At 46.6% G+C, this 19,200-nt stretch overlaps 1 protein-coding gene across 8 annotated transcripts in view; it reads left to right on the top strand.

Annotated features, from left to right (window-relative positions):
- MECOM (MDS1 and EVI1 complex locus) overlaps window positions 1-19,200 on the top strand; it is a 322,308-nt gene that overhangs the window by 262,505 nt on the left and 40,603 nt on the right. For 6 of the 8 annotated variants that reach the window (XM_039713580.1, XM_039713581.1, XM_039713587.1 and 3 more), the window contains exon 3: window positions 13,578-13,712. In XM_039713580.1, the coding sequence (XP_039569514.1) occupies window positions 13,578-13,712 (135 nt within the window). Of the gene's footprint in view, window positions 1-11,915; window positions 12,122-12,398; window positions 12,418-13,577; window positions 13,713-19,200 lie in introns of those variants that run through there. The other 2 variants (XM_039713585.1, XM_039713586.1) reach the window with 2 other exon arrangements.

The following is a 19,200-nucleotide window of genomic DNA, read 5'->3' as shown; positions in this document are numbered from 1 at the left end:
GGTTGCTTATCCTTCCTTCTTGTTTCCTTTTGCTCTTAAGTTCTTGAAAGGTTGTAAAATAGAGAAATAAAAAAGCCACTGAAGTGTAGTTTTGTTAACTTTATCTTCTGAACATTAAACATTGTTTCAAATTTCTTATGGTACATAAAATGTTTTGCCTTGCTGTATCATGTGTACAGAACTTCAAAAAGTAAATGCGACAGCTCAGAAAACGTAATGGATGTGTAATAACAGCTCTTTAGATCTCCTGTTTTTAGCACAGCATCTTTTTGTTCCCAAAGGTGCTTTTAACATGATATCTAAAGCTATTTCTGAAGTCATTTATTTTTGCATGGTGATAGGTCTTATTTTGTAATTAGCCCATGCTTCTATCTTGCTGGAGTGTGTGAGCCCCGCTGAAATGTTTAGTCCTCATCAATCCTTTTTGTTTCCCTTCCAAAGGCATCCACCCCAATAACTCCCATTTCACGGATGCAGTGCATCCCAGCTGCCTTCAGCACCTTGTACGGAAACATTTGGAAATTGTTGCATTGGAACAGAGTTCAGTTCTTCCCGTTGGGCATTTTCAACATAAAGAAGTTTCTGCTGTGTGCCTTAAATTCATTCAGCCCATGAATTTCAGCAGATGGTTTTTAACCACATTTGCCCCACATCCTGCCACCGCTGGCCACCGCGGTGCTGCGAAAGGGCTGCCAGCAGCAGGAGACCTGGGCTGCCCCACTGAGCTGGAGTTTGGGCAGCCATGAGTTGCTAAATCATTATTTAGTCTATTTGGGGTGTCTCTTGTGTGTCCAGACATAATCTGTTGTGATGGGAAGTGGTGTGAGCACAGTGGGAGTGGTGGCATCGCTGACGCTCGTTAATCTGCTGTCATTTGCATATATGCAATGCAGTGAGGTTAACAGGATTTCCCTGATGCCCTGTCAGCAGCAGCAATGGGGTTGGTTTCCTCCAGTGTGTCAAGCAGGTTGCTGTTAATCAGTCACTGTCGGGCTTCTTGTGCCAGCTCCTCTGCGCAGTCTGCTGCTCTGTCCACAGGGGCTTCAGGTACCAGGACGGTCCAAAAAAGCTCCAGGGGTAAAAAGAACAAATTTTAATATTCAGTGCAAAGTTTTATCCCCCTCGTGTTTTCATAAGTAAGCACAAAGGGAAGTTTGAAGGCATGAATGATGCCTTAAGTTTTAGCTTTCATGGGTAAGAAACACGGGGCTGCGCTCAGTCCCTTGGGGTGACAAAGCCTCCAGGGGAAGTTGGGGAGTGGCTCCACATCCAGCAGGGGCAGTGGGGCCATGGCATTAGCAAAGGAGGTTTATGAAACTTAGCCTCATGCATTAACAACCCTGGGTACCCTGTGTCAGCTCTTTGCATACAAAATTCCATGGAATGTGACCAAGTGAGTGCCCAATGACACTGGGTGCAGGGGAAAAAGGGGTGGTTGTGGTGGGACCCTCCTCAAGTGGCCTGGAAGTGTCAGGAAGCTTGGAAGCAAAGGCATGGAGAAAAGCTTGATAAATAAGATGATGTGAAACTGGATCACTGCATGGAGATGAATCAAAATTATAAAATCAATAGGTATCGATCTGTATATATCACACAAATAACTGTGCCTGAAGAGGTGCCCAGATTTAACATGCTGATTATACGGCAGTCAGTGGGAATAACTTGTGATCTGAAGAGCTGTTATGTTTTAGTTGTTCAGTGCTGCAGCTAAAGCTGACAATATCGTAGCTGAAGTCTCTTTAAAATTTTTTTCTGCTTGAAGTTCTTGGTAACAAGTCTATTTAATCAACAAACCAGAAGCGAAGAACAGATTTTTGGCTTACAAAATACTCTTGAGCCATCTAAAGCTGGAGTCCAAACACTACAAATTCTTCTAAAAATATACATCTTTCATTTTAGCTTCCATTTGCTTTTACTACTGGCCTCACTCATGTAAGCCAAGGTCACTGCACTTCAGATGTGTCTGCTGGACACTTGGCTACTGACTGGAGTTGCAATGAATCACCTGGAACAGCATAATCCGTGGTCACCACACTTTGTGTGGCTTGTTGAAAATCAGATCAACAAGATCTTTGTTACACCCTGTTCATATAAACCCCATTTCTGTTATTCTTTTTGTACCTTTTAAACTGGTGGAGGTGCACTCTTTCAAAAGCAGAAAGATTTACTGGAGTTTTGGGGGTTTTGGTCAGTCTTTGCCTCTGGAATTGACCTCCCTCCTTCTTTCCCATCAGTGGATGCATAAAGGAAGGAAGGATGTAGGGAGTAGCTGTCAGTGTAGGGAGTAGCTGTCATTATTATTGCTTTCTTCAAGGCTACTGTCATGTTCTTTTTTCCCAAATTTTGTCTCCTAAACTCAGGGTAAATACAAACCTAACAGATGTGTAAATAGGCTTCAGATCAGTTACTTGTCATACATAGGCAGGCACAGGTTGAATCTGCTGCAGAATTACTTCCCATCTTTATTCATGGATTGAGAATGTTCATTTTCCTTTGCTGGATTAGATTTGCTGCATAGATTTCTGGGCACATAAATGATATTTTGGAATGAAACCCTCACATTTTATAAATCATTCAAACCAATTCAGTTCCTTCTTTTCATGAAAGTATTTCTTGGTCCACAGCAACCTTGGTCTAAACCTACTGTTTTCCATTTGAGATAAAATTCATGGATTAATTTAGAGAATGAAATAATTAAGTAATTCTGAAGTGCTAATGAGCCCTCATAACTCCCACTTGCATCTTTTATGGCCCTGTTAAATGCACCACAAGCTCCAGGGAAAATTGTGGTCATTCATATCGTGACAGATACTCTTGCTTTATCACCCAAGCTGACAGACATCCTTCGTGCAACACACAACTGGCTTGAGCTTCTGTTCACAGTGCCTGGCAGGACAGCTTCTAGCTCCCATTTGTTTCTGGAGGGTTCACAAATATAGCAGTAAAACACTGTGCTCCAGCCCTCAGGTCCTGGAGCTGAAGGCTGTGGGAGGATCCAGGACTGACTTTTGTCTGGAGCTGGAGCAGCTCCTCCATCCACAGCCCTGGGACAGCCCAGGGGCTGGTCTGAGTGCCCTGTCTGACCCCAGGACTGACAGGAATCTTGTGTGGAAATGGGACTCTGTCTGACCTTGATCAACACTTCTGGCCACCAGTTCAGCCCCAATTCTCCCAGATCAGTGCTGTGTTCAGGACTTGGAGCTGCTGGTGTTTCCCTGGGGAATGTGTGACAGCCCTGATCTCACTATGACTCCTTGAAAAGCCCACAGAGATGAGCACCTTCCTCAGCCAAAACATCCTACAACAGCTCCTTAACCCAGTGGATCTCCTGGATTGTCCCATGTGAGCATTCCAGCACAGGGAAGCACAAGGAAAGGAATGATCTTTAGTGCTGTATTTATTATGCTGGATTCTCAGCAGGACAGGTCATGCAGCCTCTGAAATCCTTCCTGGTAGAAAGACATCTGCTCTTAGCACATTGCCTCATTTTGCTTCTATGGGCCCAAAAACTGTAACTGAGCACAGGCCCATTCCCTGCTGCTCTTTGCAGCCACTTAGTGAGGTTTAGGAGTTCACAGTGGAGTGGTTGGGGCAGTTTCTCCCCCTCTCCCTGGTGGGGATTGTGATCCATCTTGTGCTCAGCACTTGCATGATTGCTGGGGGACTCCTAGCAACAAGACTTGACATCATGAACTCCGTTTCACATTTCTGCCACAAAAGTCAAAGGCAGAGTTTGATGTATCCTCCCCAAAACTGCTTCTATAGGAGGAGCTTTCATTTATGGCACCAATCAGTGCAATGTGCTTACATTTAAAGATCTGTTCCAAAGTATCAACTGCTCATTTCCAAGGCTCAAATATTTTCCTAGCTAAAAAAGGAGAGATAAAGTAGAATTTCTGCTACAGATGAGCCATATTAAAGCACGCAGACTGTTTTAACTGGCAGTGACCAAGCAGACTCCCGCTATTTATCCATGAGAAGTTGTAAGCACCAGCAGGCAGAGAGCAGTTTCTGTTCTTTGCACTCAAAGAAAAGGAATAAAAAACAACTTCTCAATGAATGAAAATTATGTGAAAATATTGCATGAGAATCTGCCACTGATTTTCGCCATGAACAGAACTCTGTATTCCATTTGTAAAAATAAAATGGTACTCTTCCCATCTGGCACACTTTTTATCCCATCCATGCCAACTGTAAGATTTCAGGACAGAGTCTCATGTTTATTAGTTTTTTACCCACAAAGAGTCCCCATTTTCACTGGGACCTCTAGGTGCTGCTGTAATGCTAATAAAACTAATACTCGTAATTCTACTAGTGGCAAATTCAGCCCAACATCTTAGGCTTAAATAAATTATATGGAAAAATGGTTATAAAACAGCTTCCATCCTCCTTCAAATTCTGCAGGTCATTTTGCATCAGCAAAACTCAGCTTGTGGATTGATATGCATCTTATGTGTTGTATCTTGGGAATGTTTTCTCTATGAATCTCACAAAAAAATCTGCAGTATGGCTTGTGGATAAAAAAAAAAGCCAGAAAAAAAAATGCCTGAAGCTGTACCACTCACCTCTTTCCTCCTTCACATGCATGCCCAACTGCTGGGTTTTCTTTTTCCTTCCCCTCTTTGTTTTATCAGTATGGTGCTAAATTACCAAGTTTGAAATTTCTTCAGCAAATAAGGGATGCATGCCAGAACACAAGTGCCCCGAGGGATCTGAGTCTTAGGGGAAAAAGCCCTTAATCTCCAAGTTTATAGGTAGCAGCACTTTCCTGAAATTGGAAAATGTTCAACTCATTTATGAAAGAAATCTGCCACAAGGATACGCTGATGTTCACAGCTATTTCATTAATAACCCATTGTGATCCATGGGTTATAGGACAGGTTTATTTGGACACCTGCATCAAATACATTCTCCTCCCTCCCTGCCCCGAATTTTCCCGATGAGCAAAATCTTTTCAGAGCAAACCAGGTAGCTCTCAGGGTGAGATTTTTCCAAACGCATCAGGCACCTTTGCCCATGTGTGACTAATTTATGTGGAGCAGCACTTCTCCTGCACGCCCAGGTGGGCTGCTGTGCACGCACGGGGCCAGTTAAGCATTTACTGCTCAGGACCCTGAGCACAGCCAGGCTGGGGGACACGAGGGGCTCTGCCTGCCTGGGCTGGGCAGCCCGAGCCACTCACAGGGCACCACTGCCCCAACACTTTATGGCTTAATCCCAGGGAGATCGCCTGAGTACGGGATAAGGATCAGCTTTGCATGTTCCTCCACCAGCTGAATAAATTAACATTCCTGAATTTCAGTCCCTGGATTTGTCTGCCAAGCATGACTTGAAACGTTGACGGGGATTTTAGTGTATTTATAGTTTCATCACAAGCCCATAACAAAATATTCTCCCTCTCCTACCCACAGGTAAATAATGTTTAACCCTACCATCAGGGTTTGGCAAGGCAGATGTTTTGGAGGCACGGTGGATCCCCAGCCTGCCTTCAGTAGGGCATCTCTCTACTTGCAGGCAAGTGCCTTGCAATAGGAGGAGCATTAATCATTGCTATTAGAGCCCTCCCTTTCCTCCACAGCCTTCTCTTCCCAGGAATGATGAGTTAATTCAGCTGGAACAATGTTAGTTCATCAAGTTTTGTGGTTTATCTGAAAATCGAATGGCAGTAATTTCATATAGCAACTGACTTAATGCCCATTTAGTCCAGGTTTTAGACAACTCTGGTCGATGATCACGATGGGTTTAACACAAAACGTGGGAGGGATGAAACTGTAACATTGGTGCTTTCAGGCAGGTTTTCTTCCCTGCTGTAGAGCTGGTTGTGCTGGCTGTGTGCACGTGTGTTCCTGTGTGTAGGATGTGCTTCCACTTCTTCTGAACCTCCCCCAGAACCATCCACACATGTGACACTTAAAACAGCAAATGCAAACCTGAAAATTTTAACATGAGTGTTTGACTTTTTATTGGGTGATAAATTGCTTCTTACTCTTATAAAGTCCACAGGTGTTTATGCCCGCTCTCGCACGCCTAGTTAAAACTTTGGCTACAACAGGAATGCTTTGAAAATAGCCAGTCACTCCTAAAATTGATTATTAAAATAGAATTACCTGTTATGCATCACATTAATTCTTATTGTGTAAAGTTCTGTTGTTTAACCCCTTCAGTCTCCTTTGGCCTGGCATTTTCCTTGCTTCCATATTTTCTTCTTCATTCTTTTGGCTTGCAAATTTTGCTTTCAGGTCATAAAACCCCAAATGCTTCCCCAGGACTTGCTCCCACACAACATCCTTCTGTGGCTCTTCCTGTGCCATGAGGGCTCTGGGACTGGAAGGAGTCTTTCAAAGGAGGCTTTAAATTATTTGTCAAATTATTTGTCAATGGAGAAGGGTTGAAAATGAAAAAAATTGAAGAAATTAAGGGTTAATTGAACCTTGTTGAATTATGCACATACAAGTCAAAATCCTTCCTCCCTCCTGGATATGATGCCTTCCCAGGGAGTATTTCTTAGGGATCTTCCATTTTTAGGGCAGCTTCTTCTAGAAGTTGTGTTTTCAGGCAGAGAAGCAGCAGCTACCTTGGGTGGGAGCTCTGGCCACCCCACGTGGACCCTCTGTTGGCTTTCACTGCTCCATCTCCAGATGAGCATATCATGGGAAGCAGGAGTGGGTGCAAACCTGAGGGATTTATTCAGTTGTATTTCAACAAGGATGAATGAGAGAGTGATTTAAAAAAAAACAAGCAGGCACTTTTTTGGTCACGATGGTAGGATTTGGAGGGCTATGCTCATGATCTTTTACTCTCTGGGTGGTTAAGAAAGAAAAGAACCTTCCAGACTGCCCAGCACACACGGGGAAATGCAGAACAAGGGCATTGCCAATGGAATTTCCCAGATTCTCCAGGATTCTGGCTTCCTTTCAAAACATGAGAAAGGTGAAGCACAGGAAAACACAGCTTCTGAGTGGACAGGAGGCCAACAGCCGCATCAGTCAGCCTTGCCTTGCCCTGGCTCTCGTAGGTGCTAAGACAAGCTGGCTAATGTGCGTTTCTCCCCAGACTTTTACCACAGCCAAACTCGTGCCAGACTCATCCAGCAGGGGCTGCCTCACCCTGTGGGGGAAGTAACCTCGAGTGTGAAAATGGCCCTGGCTGGATTTGAGGGCTTCCAGACTCTTCTGTAATGGAAGCAATGAGCGCTGCGAAGGAAAACAGCAACAGTCCTCAGCGCCACAGCACGTGCCTTGGCAGGGAGAGCTGGGGAAAGGTTTGGAGGAGGAAAGCATTGCAAGGAGTGTGCTCACAGCAGGGGTGTGGACCAGCAGCACTGCCTCCCCCAGCGTCAAATTTGGGGTGTGCTGTGAGGGCTGTGGTTTGTTTGCAGTAAGGCAAACCTCATGTCCTGCCACAAGGAAGGGTGTCTGCAGGATTTCCTCCCCAAGACAGGAGTAAAATCACCCAGGCAGCCAGATACCAGCCACTGACACTTTTTTACATCTTCCTGATTGATGAAGTAGGTAAACCTGCTGGGATATCCCTTCTCCTGGTTTGCAGTAACACCCAATATCCAAAAGTTTTCAGGCTCAAAACCCTGTCCCAGAAAATTCCTTCCCATCAGGCAGCCCCTGCTTGAGGAGTGTGGGTACCACCAGTGTGATGGCACCAACACCCACCCTCACCTCTGGAATGTGCTGGAGACCCTGGCACACAGGACACGAGGTCTGCTCACTCACACCAGGATGAGAATACAGGGCTGGGCTGTCAAGCTCAATTGGGATATGAAGGAACTATTTTAGACCCCACATTTTAATGGGAGAGAAGAAGTGGAGCCTTTCTGCTCAGAACTTGGGTAGCTGGCTTCTGCCAGCTGTGTGCTGTCACAGACCATAACAGGGGGTGCAGCAGCACTTGTGGGAGCACGGGGATGGCTTCACCCACACCAGGACCCCAGCACCACCAGGGACACTCCTGTGTCCCTGTGGTGCATGCCCCCTGTGTGGGCACCAAGCATTCCCAATGAATTGTGCTGTGACTGCTAAGCACTCAGAGGAGAACAGACCAACTCACACTCTGCCTCTGTGCAGGCTGTGCTCTGCAGCTCCCCGAGCACAGCTCTGTCCCCACAGGCATAGCAGAGGTCCTTCAACTTTTTTATTGCCTGCACATGCACCGCTGTAACTTTTTTGCAAGGATACAGGGTCGTTTATTTTTTTTCCCTGAAGGCAGTAGGTACTTTTGGGGGGGTAGGGGTGAAATGTGTGTTTTTCTGCATGCCCCTCTTTTCACACTGGTAAATGTCCTGCTCTGCCTGGCTACAGCAGGGTGGGGAGGGCAGCTGTGGGGGTCCCTGGCTCAGCTAGAGGTTCCAGGCTTTGCTGCCAAAACAGGACCCCCTCCACTGGCAGGGTGAGCCCCAGGGGTCCCTGGAGCCCTGCGCTGCCCTGGGGAAGGGGGTGCAGGGCACAGCACTGATCCCCCTGCATCCCACAGCCGGGCTGGGGGGAGGAAACCCACCCTCCAGCAGTGCCGGCAAAGCCAGTCTGACCCGAGCAAATGAAAATAATCAAAAGTAATTAGAAGCGTGCTGGACTGCTCCTCAGAGATCTGTGCGAGAGAATAAACATGCCGGAGCCCTCCGAGCCACTGCAAAGGCCCATGTCTGAGCTGTTAGGTGCCCTGACCTTGTCCACATAAAGACGTGATTTATGAAGTGCAGGGCACAGCAGCAGGGCTTCTGTCTTCTCCAGGAGAACCAAATTACTGAGGTGGAGATTAACATGCTTTCAGTTGGGCCCATTTCCAGACCAAGGGAAATTTCTTATTTACATTTTTTTTACCTTTAATTTTCTCCTCCTCTCCCTCACTTGGAAACTGCCTTTTGGCTGGGAGGGATGAGCCAGGCAGAGTGTGAGGGCAGGAGGGACAGCAGGGACAGGGCACCAACGTGGAGGGCACTGCAATGCCCACCCCACTCCTTCATCAAGTGCTGGAAATTACCTGACTCTTCCTCCTGAAATCAGCAGCAACACATGTATTTTCACCTGTTTTTATTTTTATTTTTCAAGTTGATATCCACCACACTGGGTGGGAGGAATTGACATGCAGAAACTGTGTTGCCTTTCGGTCTTGTTGTTGTTTCCCAGGTCTGTCCTGGAGCATTTGGATATGTTAGGAAGCAGTTTTTTTCTGCGTGTTTGTTTCGTTTTGCTTTTCCTTTCTCTCTCCACATTAATGCACTCCCCCAGTGCTTCAAACACTCATCACAGTGTTAGCCAGGATGCTCAGTGTTGTGTTTAGTCACCTTGAGATATATATATAACATTAAACCCCTCTCGAAAAGGTGGTCGTGAAGCAGCTTGTCTACAAATGAAAGGATAATATTAAGCATAATATGAACATTTACGGTATTCAAAAAATCACCAGTGACTTGTCTGATTTTCCCCCATTGTCCTCGGCAGCGTTTGGCCCCAGGAAGCCCATTAAACGTGGACAGTGCCGTTATTTCATCTGGCTGTGGCCAAGCTGCTTTGCTTTGCTTTAATGATGTGCTGGAATGCACGATGCCCATAGGGTCTCCATTAGAAGAACTTTTACTTCTGGGACGACCATGAAGTTAAAGGCTTAAAAGAGGCATCAGTTTACAGCCTGGTGGGAATTACTAGCAGACTGGAGTACTAACTCCTGACTGCTCCACTAATAGAGCGACTTGTTTTAAATAAACAATTGCCAACGGGACCCTGTGGAAATATTTGGGCCTCTTGAAGCGCCCACCGAACCGTCTGAGGGGAGAGGGGGAAAGGCGGCAAGAGACGTTTAAAAGATTTTCGCTTGAAAGAAGAAATACCTCGCCGCGTGTTGACGTGTGTATCCACATCCCCGGACCGGGATGTTGGAGGTCCCGACCGGCGGCGGGGCCAGGCTTGACCCCCGCACCTCCCACCCCCGGCTCGGGGGCATGATCCTTCCTCCCCCTCTTCCTCCTCCTCTGGCCGCGCTGGGTTACACCCGAACCGCTGCGTGCGCTGCATGAAGGGGAACTTAAAAAAAGAATTAAAAAAGGGTTTTCCCCCCCAAAAAAGGGGGAGCGGCGGCCGCGCTCCCGGTGTCCCGGCGGCGAGCGCCATCCAGCGGCGGCGGGCGAGCCCCGGAGCGGGCCGGGCCCGGTACCGGAGCCGCTTTTGTTTGTCCACCGGCCTTTCCTCCCTTTGTGGCACGGCCCACGGGGAGGGAACGGGGGGGCTCCGGCTCGCTATCGGGGGCTCTGATCAGGCCGATGGGCTCGAGCAATCAGTTTCCCAGATTACTTGTATTTAATACACAATGCATCATAAAGCAAATCCCTCATCCTGACAGGGAGAAAATAGAACAGCTCATAGCGCGAGCCGGGCCAATTTATGGCTAAATTAAAAAAAAAAAAAAAAAAAAAAAAAAAAAAAAAAAAAAAAAAAGAAAAAGAGAGAGAGAGGGAGGAAAAATAAGAAGGAAAAAAACCTCCAACAATGGGGAGCGGAGGGAGGGCAGGAACCCACGGCCCCGCACACCGGGCGGGCTCCGGTTCCCAGGCCCGGGCACTCTGGGAATCTCCCACCGGGTTTTTTGAGGTTATTGACAAAGGATTTTTTTTCCCCCCGTCCTACCTACCACCACTGCGTGCGGGTTTTGGTTTTTTTTTTATTTTATTTTTTCCTCCGTCTCTCTCCCCTCGGACAATAGCCATTATCTGAGCTAACAGGTCAATGTCACAGATAACGGGCCGCTGAGACGAATCCATCAGCATCCCCTGTCACTCGGCTTCTCGCCCTCCCCCTGCTCTCCTTCTCCGGCCCCTCTTGGCTCCCCAGGGAAGAAAAATTCACTTTTAGTCTGAAAAATATATCTGCACTTAAAGAAAAAAAAAAAAAAAGTGGGTGGCACTTCTGTATGGTGCAATAAAAGATACAGCTCAGCCCTCTTAGTTTTTCTTTTTCCCCTGCCCTCTTCCCAAAGCACATATACGAGGATCTCTCCGTAGTGAGCCCGGGCTGTTCCAAACTTGGCGGACGTTTGCGGCACGGTTGGATTTCGGGTCCATTTCAGCCAGGAGAGCCCCGAGCCGGGGGAGCTGCCCCCGCCGGCAGGTAGAGCCCGGCCTCCCGCCGCTCCATTCACGGCATTCGTTACCAAAGAAATAAAGGCAGAAAAAACATATTTAAAAATCGTATAGGGAGCGGCGGCAAGCGGGGCGGCGGTTCCGCGGCACCAAACGGGGTCGTCGCGAAATTGGCCGGGGGGAGTAAAAAAAAAGGAAAAAAAGAAAAGAAAAAAAGTTGCATTTCATTAAATATCGTTACTAATAACCAGAGTGACGCGGTGACGGGAACAATTCGGGTAACGCGCCGGCACAGCAGCCGTCGGGGCGAGCGCGGCGCGGCTCCCGCTCGCCGCAGCCCCCGCTGCGGGGCGGCCGCTCCGGGCTGCGGGCACCAGGGCGAGCGGCGGCGGCGAATAAATAGAGGCGAGCGGCGAGAGCCCCGCGGGCTGCCCGGGGGTGCGGCGGGGAAGCAGCGCCGCGGGCAGGCTGCGGGCGTGGGGAGGGGGAGAGCCGCCCGTCCGCCCTCCCACGCGCACTCACTTTTCTCCCATCCCCGGCGGAGAAGTGAAAGAAGTTTGTTTTGTTGAGCGGTGCGCCGTGGGGTTTGTTGTTGTTTTTCTTTTTCCTTTTTTTTTATTTTTTTTTTCTTTTCCCCCCTTCCTTTCTCTGAAGAGGCTTGTGTGGGTTTGGGGGGGTTTTTTCTTTTTTTTTTTTTTTTTTTTCCCCAGCGTCCCCCTTCCCCGATAACTTTTTTCGCACACGCCGCCCCAAAGCCAGCCGATAAGACCAGGAGGGGCCGAAAGGGGACGGTGATGGCGAGCCGGCAGGAGCCCGCCGAGCCCCGCCGCCGCTGAGCCCTCCGGGGCCAGCAGCCCCCGCCCGGGCCCCGCCGCCCCCCGCACACGCTGGAGCGCCCCGCGCCGCGCCCGCCGCTCCCCGCACCCCGACGGCCGCGGCCTCCGCCCGCCTTTAGCGCCGAGATGTTGCTTCCAGCCGCCTGAAGGATATTTGTCCCTCTCCCCGCTCCCTGCCCCCGCGGGCTCCCGGCGACACAAGGTAAGAGCGGCGAGCGCGGCGGCGGCGCTGCCACGGCCCCGCGGGACGGGGCCGCCTTGCCCCGTCGGTGCCGCCGGCCCCGGGGCAGACCCCAGGCGCTGGGGAGCGCGGGGCGAGGCCCCCCTTCCTTCCTTGGGGGTTTCTCCGAAAGGGAAAATTAAAGGTCCCGTTCCCGAGAGCAGCCGGAGGCGCGGGCGGCGGGGCGGCGTGCGCGCCCGTGCGGACCGAGCTGGCCCGGCTGCGGGGTTCGGGGAGCTCCGGGCTGCGGGGCGAGCTTTTCCACCTTCCCTTCGGAGGTGAGGGCAGAGCCCGGCTCGGCGGGGCGATGCTGGGCTGCCCCGCGGGCTGCGCGCACCGGCCGGGCCCGGTGGCGGCCCCGGGGGCGCGGGGCAGGTCCCGCGGGGACAGCGGGCTGCGGCCGCGGCTCCCCGCGCTCCCCGGCGGGGCGCAGCCGCCCGCGCCCTTCGCTTTCGTTTGGGGCGTTTAGGGTTGTTTCCTTTATTTTGCTGTCGAAGTGGGGTGGGTGCTGCCGGTGCCGAGGCGAGGTTGTTACAGTTTAGCGGTCAGCTCCCCGGGAAGCCGTGGGAAGTTTGGGATAGGCCGGTGGTGAAGCTCGCGAATAATGATATTCAGTCCGCTGTAATGATTAGTGATTTGTCATAATATTAGAATAGAACATCGTCTTTAGCTTGTCCACGAGCAGTCTCATTATATTTCTTTATTGTCTGCATAATTGGAACCATTTATTGGTGTGTATTGAATACTGCCATGGTTTTCATGAGTGTTTACATTGTTTTTCATTTATTCTCTTTATTTTGACATAAGGAGTTCTGTTATTCGCTTCGATTAAGGGGAGGGATTTAAGTGTTGCACAGGACTGTTTGGGAAGTGTAATGTTAAAACAAGATAAATAACTCTGCTTGCCAGATAAAGTTTGGTTCCGAGCAACAAACAGAAAAATTCTAAATGAGTGCTGCAATCAATGTAAATCCTGAAACAAAACAGAAACCTTAAATGAAGCCAACACCATCTATTTTAATAATTTTTGTTATATTCTTGTCAGATTCTTATTTAATTAAAATAATAATTTTAGACACAGTCATTGATGAATGCATAGAAAATCAGGTGCCTCTTAAATTAACCTAGTGTTTCATTGCAATAATTAGACAACATTTCGATTACTTGTAAATATATATCGACATTTTTCAGAACATTTGTTGTCTTTTTATTATTATGTATTTATTCTGACAGTTCCTAAAAAAATCTTAGCAGGGAAACATATTTCTGAATAAACATATTATTATTATTATTATTATTATTATTATTATTATTATTATTATTATTATTATTATTATTATTATTAAAGTTTGTTTATCTAGAAATCTATGATTTATCTTTTGATTAGAATACTCAGCCAGCGACAGAAAGATTTACCCTTTCATATTCTTCTTTTTAGATCTTGGATGAGTTTTGCAATGTGAAGTTCTGCATAGATGCCAGTCAACCAGATGTAGGAAACTGGCTCAAATATATCAAGTTTGCTGGATGCTACAATCAGCACAACCTTGTTGCATGTCAAATAAGTGATCAGGTACGTGGTGTTCACTTTCTGGACTTACTTTTTAAAGGAACTTTCAGGTGTCAATGGAAAAAAAAAATAACAGCATTTCACAGCAGCTTTTGGCCTCTGCTGTTGTGGTAAAAGATAAGGTACAGATGGAAATGCAGAATGGAATAATTTTGATTATGGGCAGTAGAAAATACAAATTTTCAGTCTTCCATATTGTTGTTCAATTCATATATGAGTTTTTTTGGTCTTATATCTGATAAAATTCAGGGCTGCTTTCTAAGGGATACAAAGGCATTATGTGCTGATTTTGAATTAGGAGCATTTTCTGGCTCCTGTTGCAGTCCACTTGGATTGCTGTGTTAAATCGTTGAGTTGGTTGGATGCTGTAACATGAATTTAATGGAAAGAGGGGAGGACACAAAAGTGATAATGTTGCCAGTGTACTTGCATGTGTGGGGCTTTGGATTTGAATGCACACATGCATGGATATTATTGTGCCTTCCCATACACTTTGCTGGAACTCGTAATACTGAATCAGGGTCTTCGGTGGTTTTCTTTTTCTTTTCATTTATTGTACTTAAGTAATGTTTCAGCCCAACAGAGAGTGGATTTATCCTTGTGTGTTGGAAAAAAGGCTGGGATAGGCAGAGGAGGAATGCAGTAAAGCAGCAAAGCATTTTGTTTTCAATTATGCTGATGAGTTATTAGGTGTTTCCTAAATCAGGGCTTGCTTTTGTCTGCGGATAACACAGGCCATTATGAAATATTTTAATGGGCAAAGTTAGGCTGAGGAAGCTTTGCTTCTTTAAAGTAAAATACCTCAAACAGCAAAGCAAGAGATGATTGTGAATTCTTGTTTCCAATTTAAACTTTGCTACCTGGAACATAGAATTCGGCTCATTTAATCAGTGTTTCATTTTTCACCACTTAATTAACTGCATCAGGTGGATGTTAAAGATTATCTTTAGCTGATTTAATTGCCTTGACAGTATTGAAAGAAGAATCACAACCAGACACAAAGCTTCAATTAGAAATCATTCTTTCTAATCAAATTCCATCCGTATAGGAAATGAATGTGAGGGAGCCTGCTATTTGCAGCCCAGTGCTACGTATTTCACTCATGCGAGATAGCTGATTAAAACTGGGTTAAATAACTTTCTCAGAACTATGAGAGAAGATCTTTTTCATTTCCAACTTTTACAGTTCAGCCCTGAGCACATGTAGCATGGAACGAGCCAGCGGACCGAGAGATAATTTCTTTTTTATACAGCAGCTGGTTTAACTAAAGAAACCATAAAGGTTATTAGTAAAAGCAAGTTACATTTTCCAAGCTGAAATATGCTTTGTGCTGAAAAACGATAAATTCTCTCCATGCAGAGCGTTTATGGAACAGTGATAGGAAAAGGAAACTATGTAGATTAATTGAAACAGCGAATTCAAGTACTTTACATTGAGCAGGAGCTGGTGTAGGTAGGAAAGATCAGAAGTCAAATCACGTGCATTGGTCAAGCAACTCACTGTCTTTGGGTCGGTGTTGGGGATCTGCAGCTGAAAGGGCAGGCGAGGCTGAACCATCAGCATCTCCCTCTGAGTGCACACCCGTGCTCTGACATTTTTGGAAGGAAAGTTATGGTGCTTTTAACTTTCTCTTTTTTTTTTTAGTGTTTACATTTCTGACATTTGGTAATGGTGGCTGTACTGCTGCCAATAATTCCCTTCATTCACTGGAGACTTGCTATTTATTTTGCACAGTATCGTGCTGTTCATAATTCCATATTTTTATAGCGTTTTGTTGCTGAGATTTGCAAATTAAGGTTTGGTTGTCTTTCAAGTAGCTTGTTGTGATCTGGGTGCTGTCAGCAAGAGATTGTTGTTCATTTGGCTCTCTGGAAGCGCTGCACATTTACCCACAAAATCGTCCGCGTACTCCAACGTTTTATGACCAGAGCCTAAAAAGTTAATGCTAAAAATGTGCTCTCGAATCTTAAAGCAAGAAACTCTTTCTAACAGCTCCTCCTTCTGCTTTCTTCTGGCACAAGCTCACCAGAGGTAATATAAAATATAATGGGAAGGCAAACTGGGAAATGGACGTTACATGGCCAAACGTGTGCGTGTACAATGAGCGACAAATGCAAGTCAGGGCTGAGTGTGCACATATAGACTGTGGGGCTGCCTCGGGTCACTCAGCCTTAGTAGCTCCTGGAAAATAACAGGGGGAAAAAAAGAAAAAGGGAATAAAAAGGGGAAATAAAAAAGAAGGTGAAGCTGAGGATGTGTGTCAGTGGTTGTGGCTAGAGCTGGAGGGCAGAGACGATGCAGCCCAGCTGGTACAGGAGACCCCAGCCCAGCTGGAGCCACAGCCAGTGCTGGGTGCAGGCATGGGGGGACACCCCAGTTCTTCCTGCCTCCCCCAGGGGCACACAGCAGCTCAGCAGCCCTGGTGGCACAGGGAGCATCCCCAGTCCCCGCTCGCTCCCCAGCCGCAGACACATGATCAGCAGTAATTGTTCACCTCTAATTGCTTCAACTCATCTGTAAAATTCATAAGCAAACATTGGGCTGTACCTGAGAAGGTAAAAGATCCTTCCAGTGCTCCTGGCCTCATGCTGCCCACAAGTTTATACTGTTAAATTCAAGCTTGACTGATAGGTATGGTTCCCAGACTGCTCGAGGCAGGATTGAGATGAGCCCAGGGCAGTGTGTAATCTGGTTGCTCTGCTGTGCTCTACCTGTTGTATTTAACAAAAAGAGGGAAAGAAAAACATTTTTTTGTCATTTTCTCTCTTAGAGTTTTTTCAGAGACATACCACCCCACCCCCTGACTCACGGCTGAGGTTAGGTTTCATCACTTAGGATCAACTTTACAAAAGGCCTGGGCTCTTTCTTATGACTGTATAAATGAGCTTTGCTGAGATGAACAGCTCGATAATGGTGGGATGCAGTCAAAACATGCATGCTGGATGCAACTCATGTTTCATTTGATTGCAGCTGGAGTAGGGCTTAAAAGCTGCATTTTTGTACTTTTTTTTAAAAAAAATTTTGAATGAGGTCGATCTAGGATTTCTTTTTGCTGTCTTACTATTATCTCCTGTCATACCCAATCTAACCTGAACATATGTAATTTTCGGTATATATCAATAATGAAATTCCACAAACTGGGCACTCAGTTTTTTTCTTTTCCCTAAAGAGACTACAGTGTGTGCAAAGCTGAAGAGAGTCTTGTCACTGTTCTTGCCCTGGAATGTGTTTTTTCAGCTCAGAGTCAGTTTAGGATTCTAGAGCAGTTTCTGCTAACTTGGATGACTCCTCTCTGTTATCATTAAATATCTATATAAATAAATATCTAGTTCAACTTTTTAATGACTTCAGAATGATTGGCTCTATTAGGCTTTCTGGCAGTGCTGTCAGCCCAGCAAAAGCATTATTTTTAAAGATGTATGTTAATGAAAGTGCATTTGCAAATCAAGCAGTGGCATGGCAGCGTCTGTCACACATTCCAGGCTGAGATCACGGTCACCTTCAAACTACAAATTTTTTTTTTTTAAACTTTTTTATTTTTAGAATGATTGTTGGTAGTTGTTGAAGTTAAAACCCCAGAATGTTGTTTTTATCTTGCTTACTGCTTGCAGAGTTCTGACAGTGATACAGACACATAGTGCTGTGAAACTGCCCTGGGCTTCCAGGTCTCTTTTCCCCCAACAAAGCAGCTCCTGAAGAGTCCCCTTGGTTTATCCACGGAAAACTCAGAATGACTCAAGATCACTTTACTGAGGTTTTAGATTGCTGTGCGTGCTGAAATAGGTTTTTAGTGGGTTTTTGTGCCTGTGTTTTGTTTCCTTGCCTCATACTCAAGTACGTGCCACTGCAAAGGGAGCAAAACCAGTAGTATCACACTTTTAACAGCATGCCCGATGTCAGTAATATAAACTTACAGGAGTGAACCTACTGCTGTAGGTTCCACCAGATCTGATCCCACCTTACACGTTTTACAAACTTTTTTAATCTGCAGGCACAGCTTCATGTTTCAGGTTTTACGGCCGCGGCCCCCTGTCCGTGGCGGGCAGGGGCTCCTCGCACAGCCACCTGCAAAAGTTGTGTATTTAAGGAATAGTTTTGAGGCTTTGTTGTCAGAGAGCGAAATTGAGGTTTTGGCTGTTGTGGGTCAGGAGGGCATGCACACACTGAGCTCATACAGGGTTCTGTTCTGCCATGATTCTTCCTGTGAATTGTTGGTTATTACGCAAATAAAGCTTAATCCAGCTCCCACTAAAAATCTGTCTCCAGTGGAGCAGGGATGTTTTAGCTTGGGGCTGGTGGAACGAAGAGCTGCTTAGTGGTGATTTTCCACTTGCTGCAGTTAGAGCTAAGGCTGTGGGTGAAATTCCTGCCTGGGCTTTATGGCTGCCTGTGTTATCTGGAATTTGATGCACTGGTGGTGTTACTGCTCTCAGCATTGGATTGTCCTGATGTGACCTAATAAACTGTTTAGAACCAAACCTAGCAACTTGTTCTTGCCATTTATGAAAAGTGATGAGGTTTTTCTTGATGATTCATGTTTCATAAAAGTGATAAGGGATTTTCTGTGATGAGGGCTGTCAAATCCTACTCATCTGCTCGTTAAAGTGCAGAGAGTTATGAGCAATCACAGAGCCTAGAAGGACAAGACTGCACCTTGCTTGATATTGTTGTGGTTCATTGGTGGAGGTTCATGGGTGTTAGAGGACAACAGATTGGTTAGATCAGCTCAGGAGAACAGCTGGGTGACAGAAGTTGGGGTCTGGTGTCAGTGTTTGGTGATCCCCAGGGAAGAGGTTCTGCAGGACCAGAGCAGCTTGGATGAACCAAGGTTTTCACAGAAGCTAAAATTCAATGACAGTGGAAGAAAACTTGAGTGGTACTGGGGAGGGAGGTGGCCTGCAGCCTGCCAAGATGCCAAAAAGGGTGCCCTGCAGAGAGGTATCCTGCAGTTCTCTTCTTGTTTTGGGGAGCAGGAGGCACCTCTTCCCTCACAAGATGGAAAAATGGGGATTCCTGGAGCATCCTTCCTCCAGTCCTTGCTGCGTAGAGATTTTGCGGCATTTTGGAAATGAAGAAGGAAAGGATTCACAGCCCTGGTGCTGAGGCACTGTGGTGCTCCCCTGCCCTCTCTGCAGGAGGAAGAGGAGGGTCCTTTCTCCCTGCTGGGCTCCCACTTGTGCCCCTGCAGCCCCTTGCATGCAGAGACTTGCTGACTTTTGCCTCTGGATTTTTGCTGAAGTTTTCTTTGGGCCCAGTACAGCTCTCAGGCAGGACTCCTCTACCTTGGCCCTTGAAAAAACTCCAGTTTGTTTCAATTTATCATTTGTCTGAGTATAGCAAAAAGAACCTGGCTCGGGTTTCATCACACAGCTCTCCAGCTGCACAAGTTGTTCATCACGGGAGCTAAAATTGAAGCTGTACTATTTGGACTTTTTTCTTTCTTGTTTTTCCCCCTCAAACTCTTAATTACGACTTGTTGTAAAGTTGTATG

This window comes from Passer montanus, unplaced genomic scaffold (assembly GCF_014805655.1).
Source record: "Passer montanus isolate IOZ18808 unplaced genomic scaffold, ASM1480565v1 scaffold29, whole genome shotgun sequence".
Lineage (NCBI taxonomy): Eukaryota > Metazoa > Chordata > Aves > Passeriformes > Passeridae > Passer > Passer montanus.
This window is presented reverse-complemented; position numbering and strand designations above follow the sequence as displayed.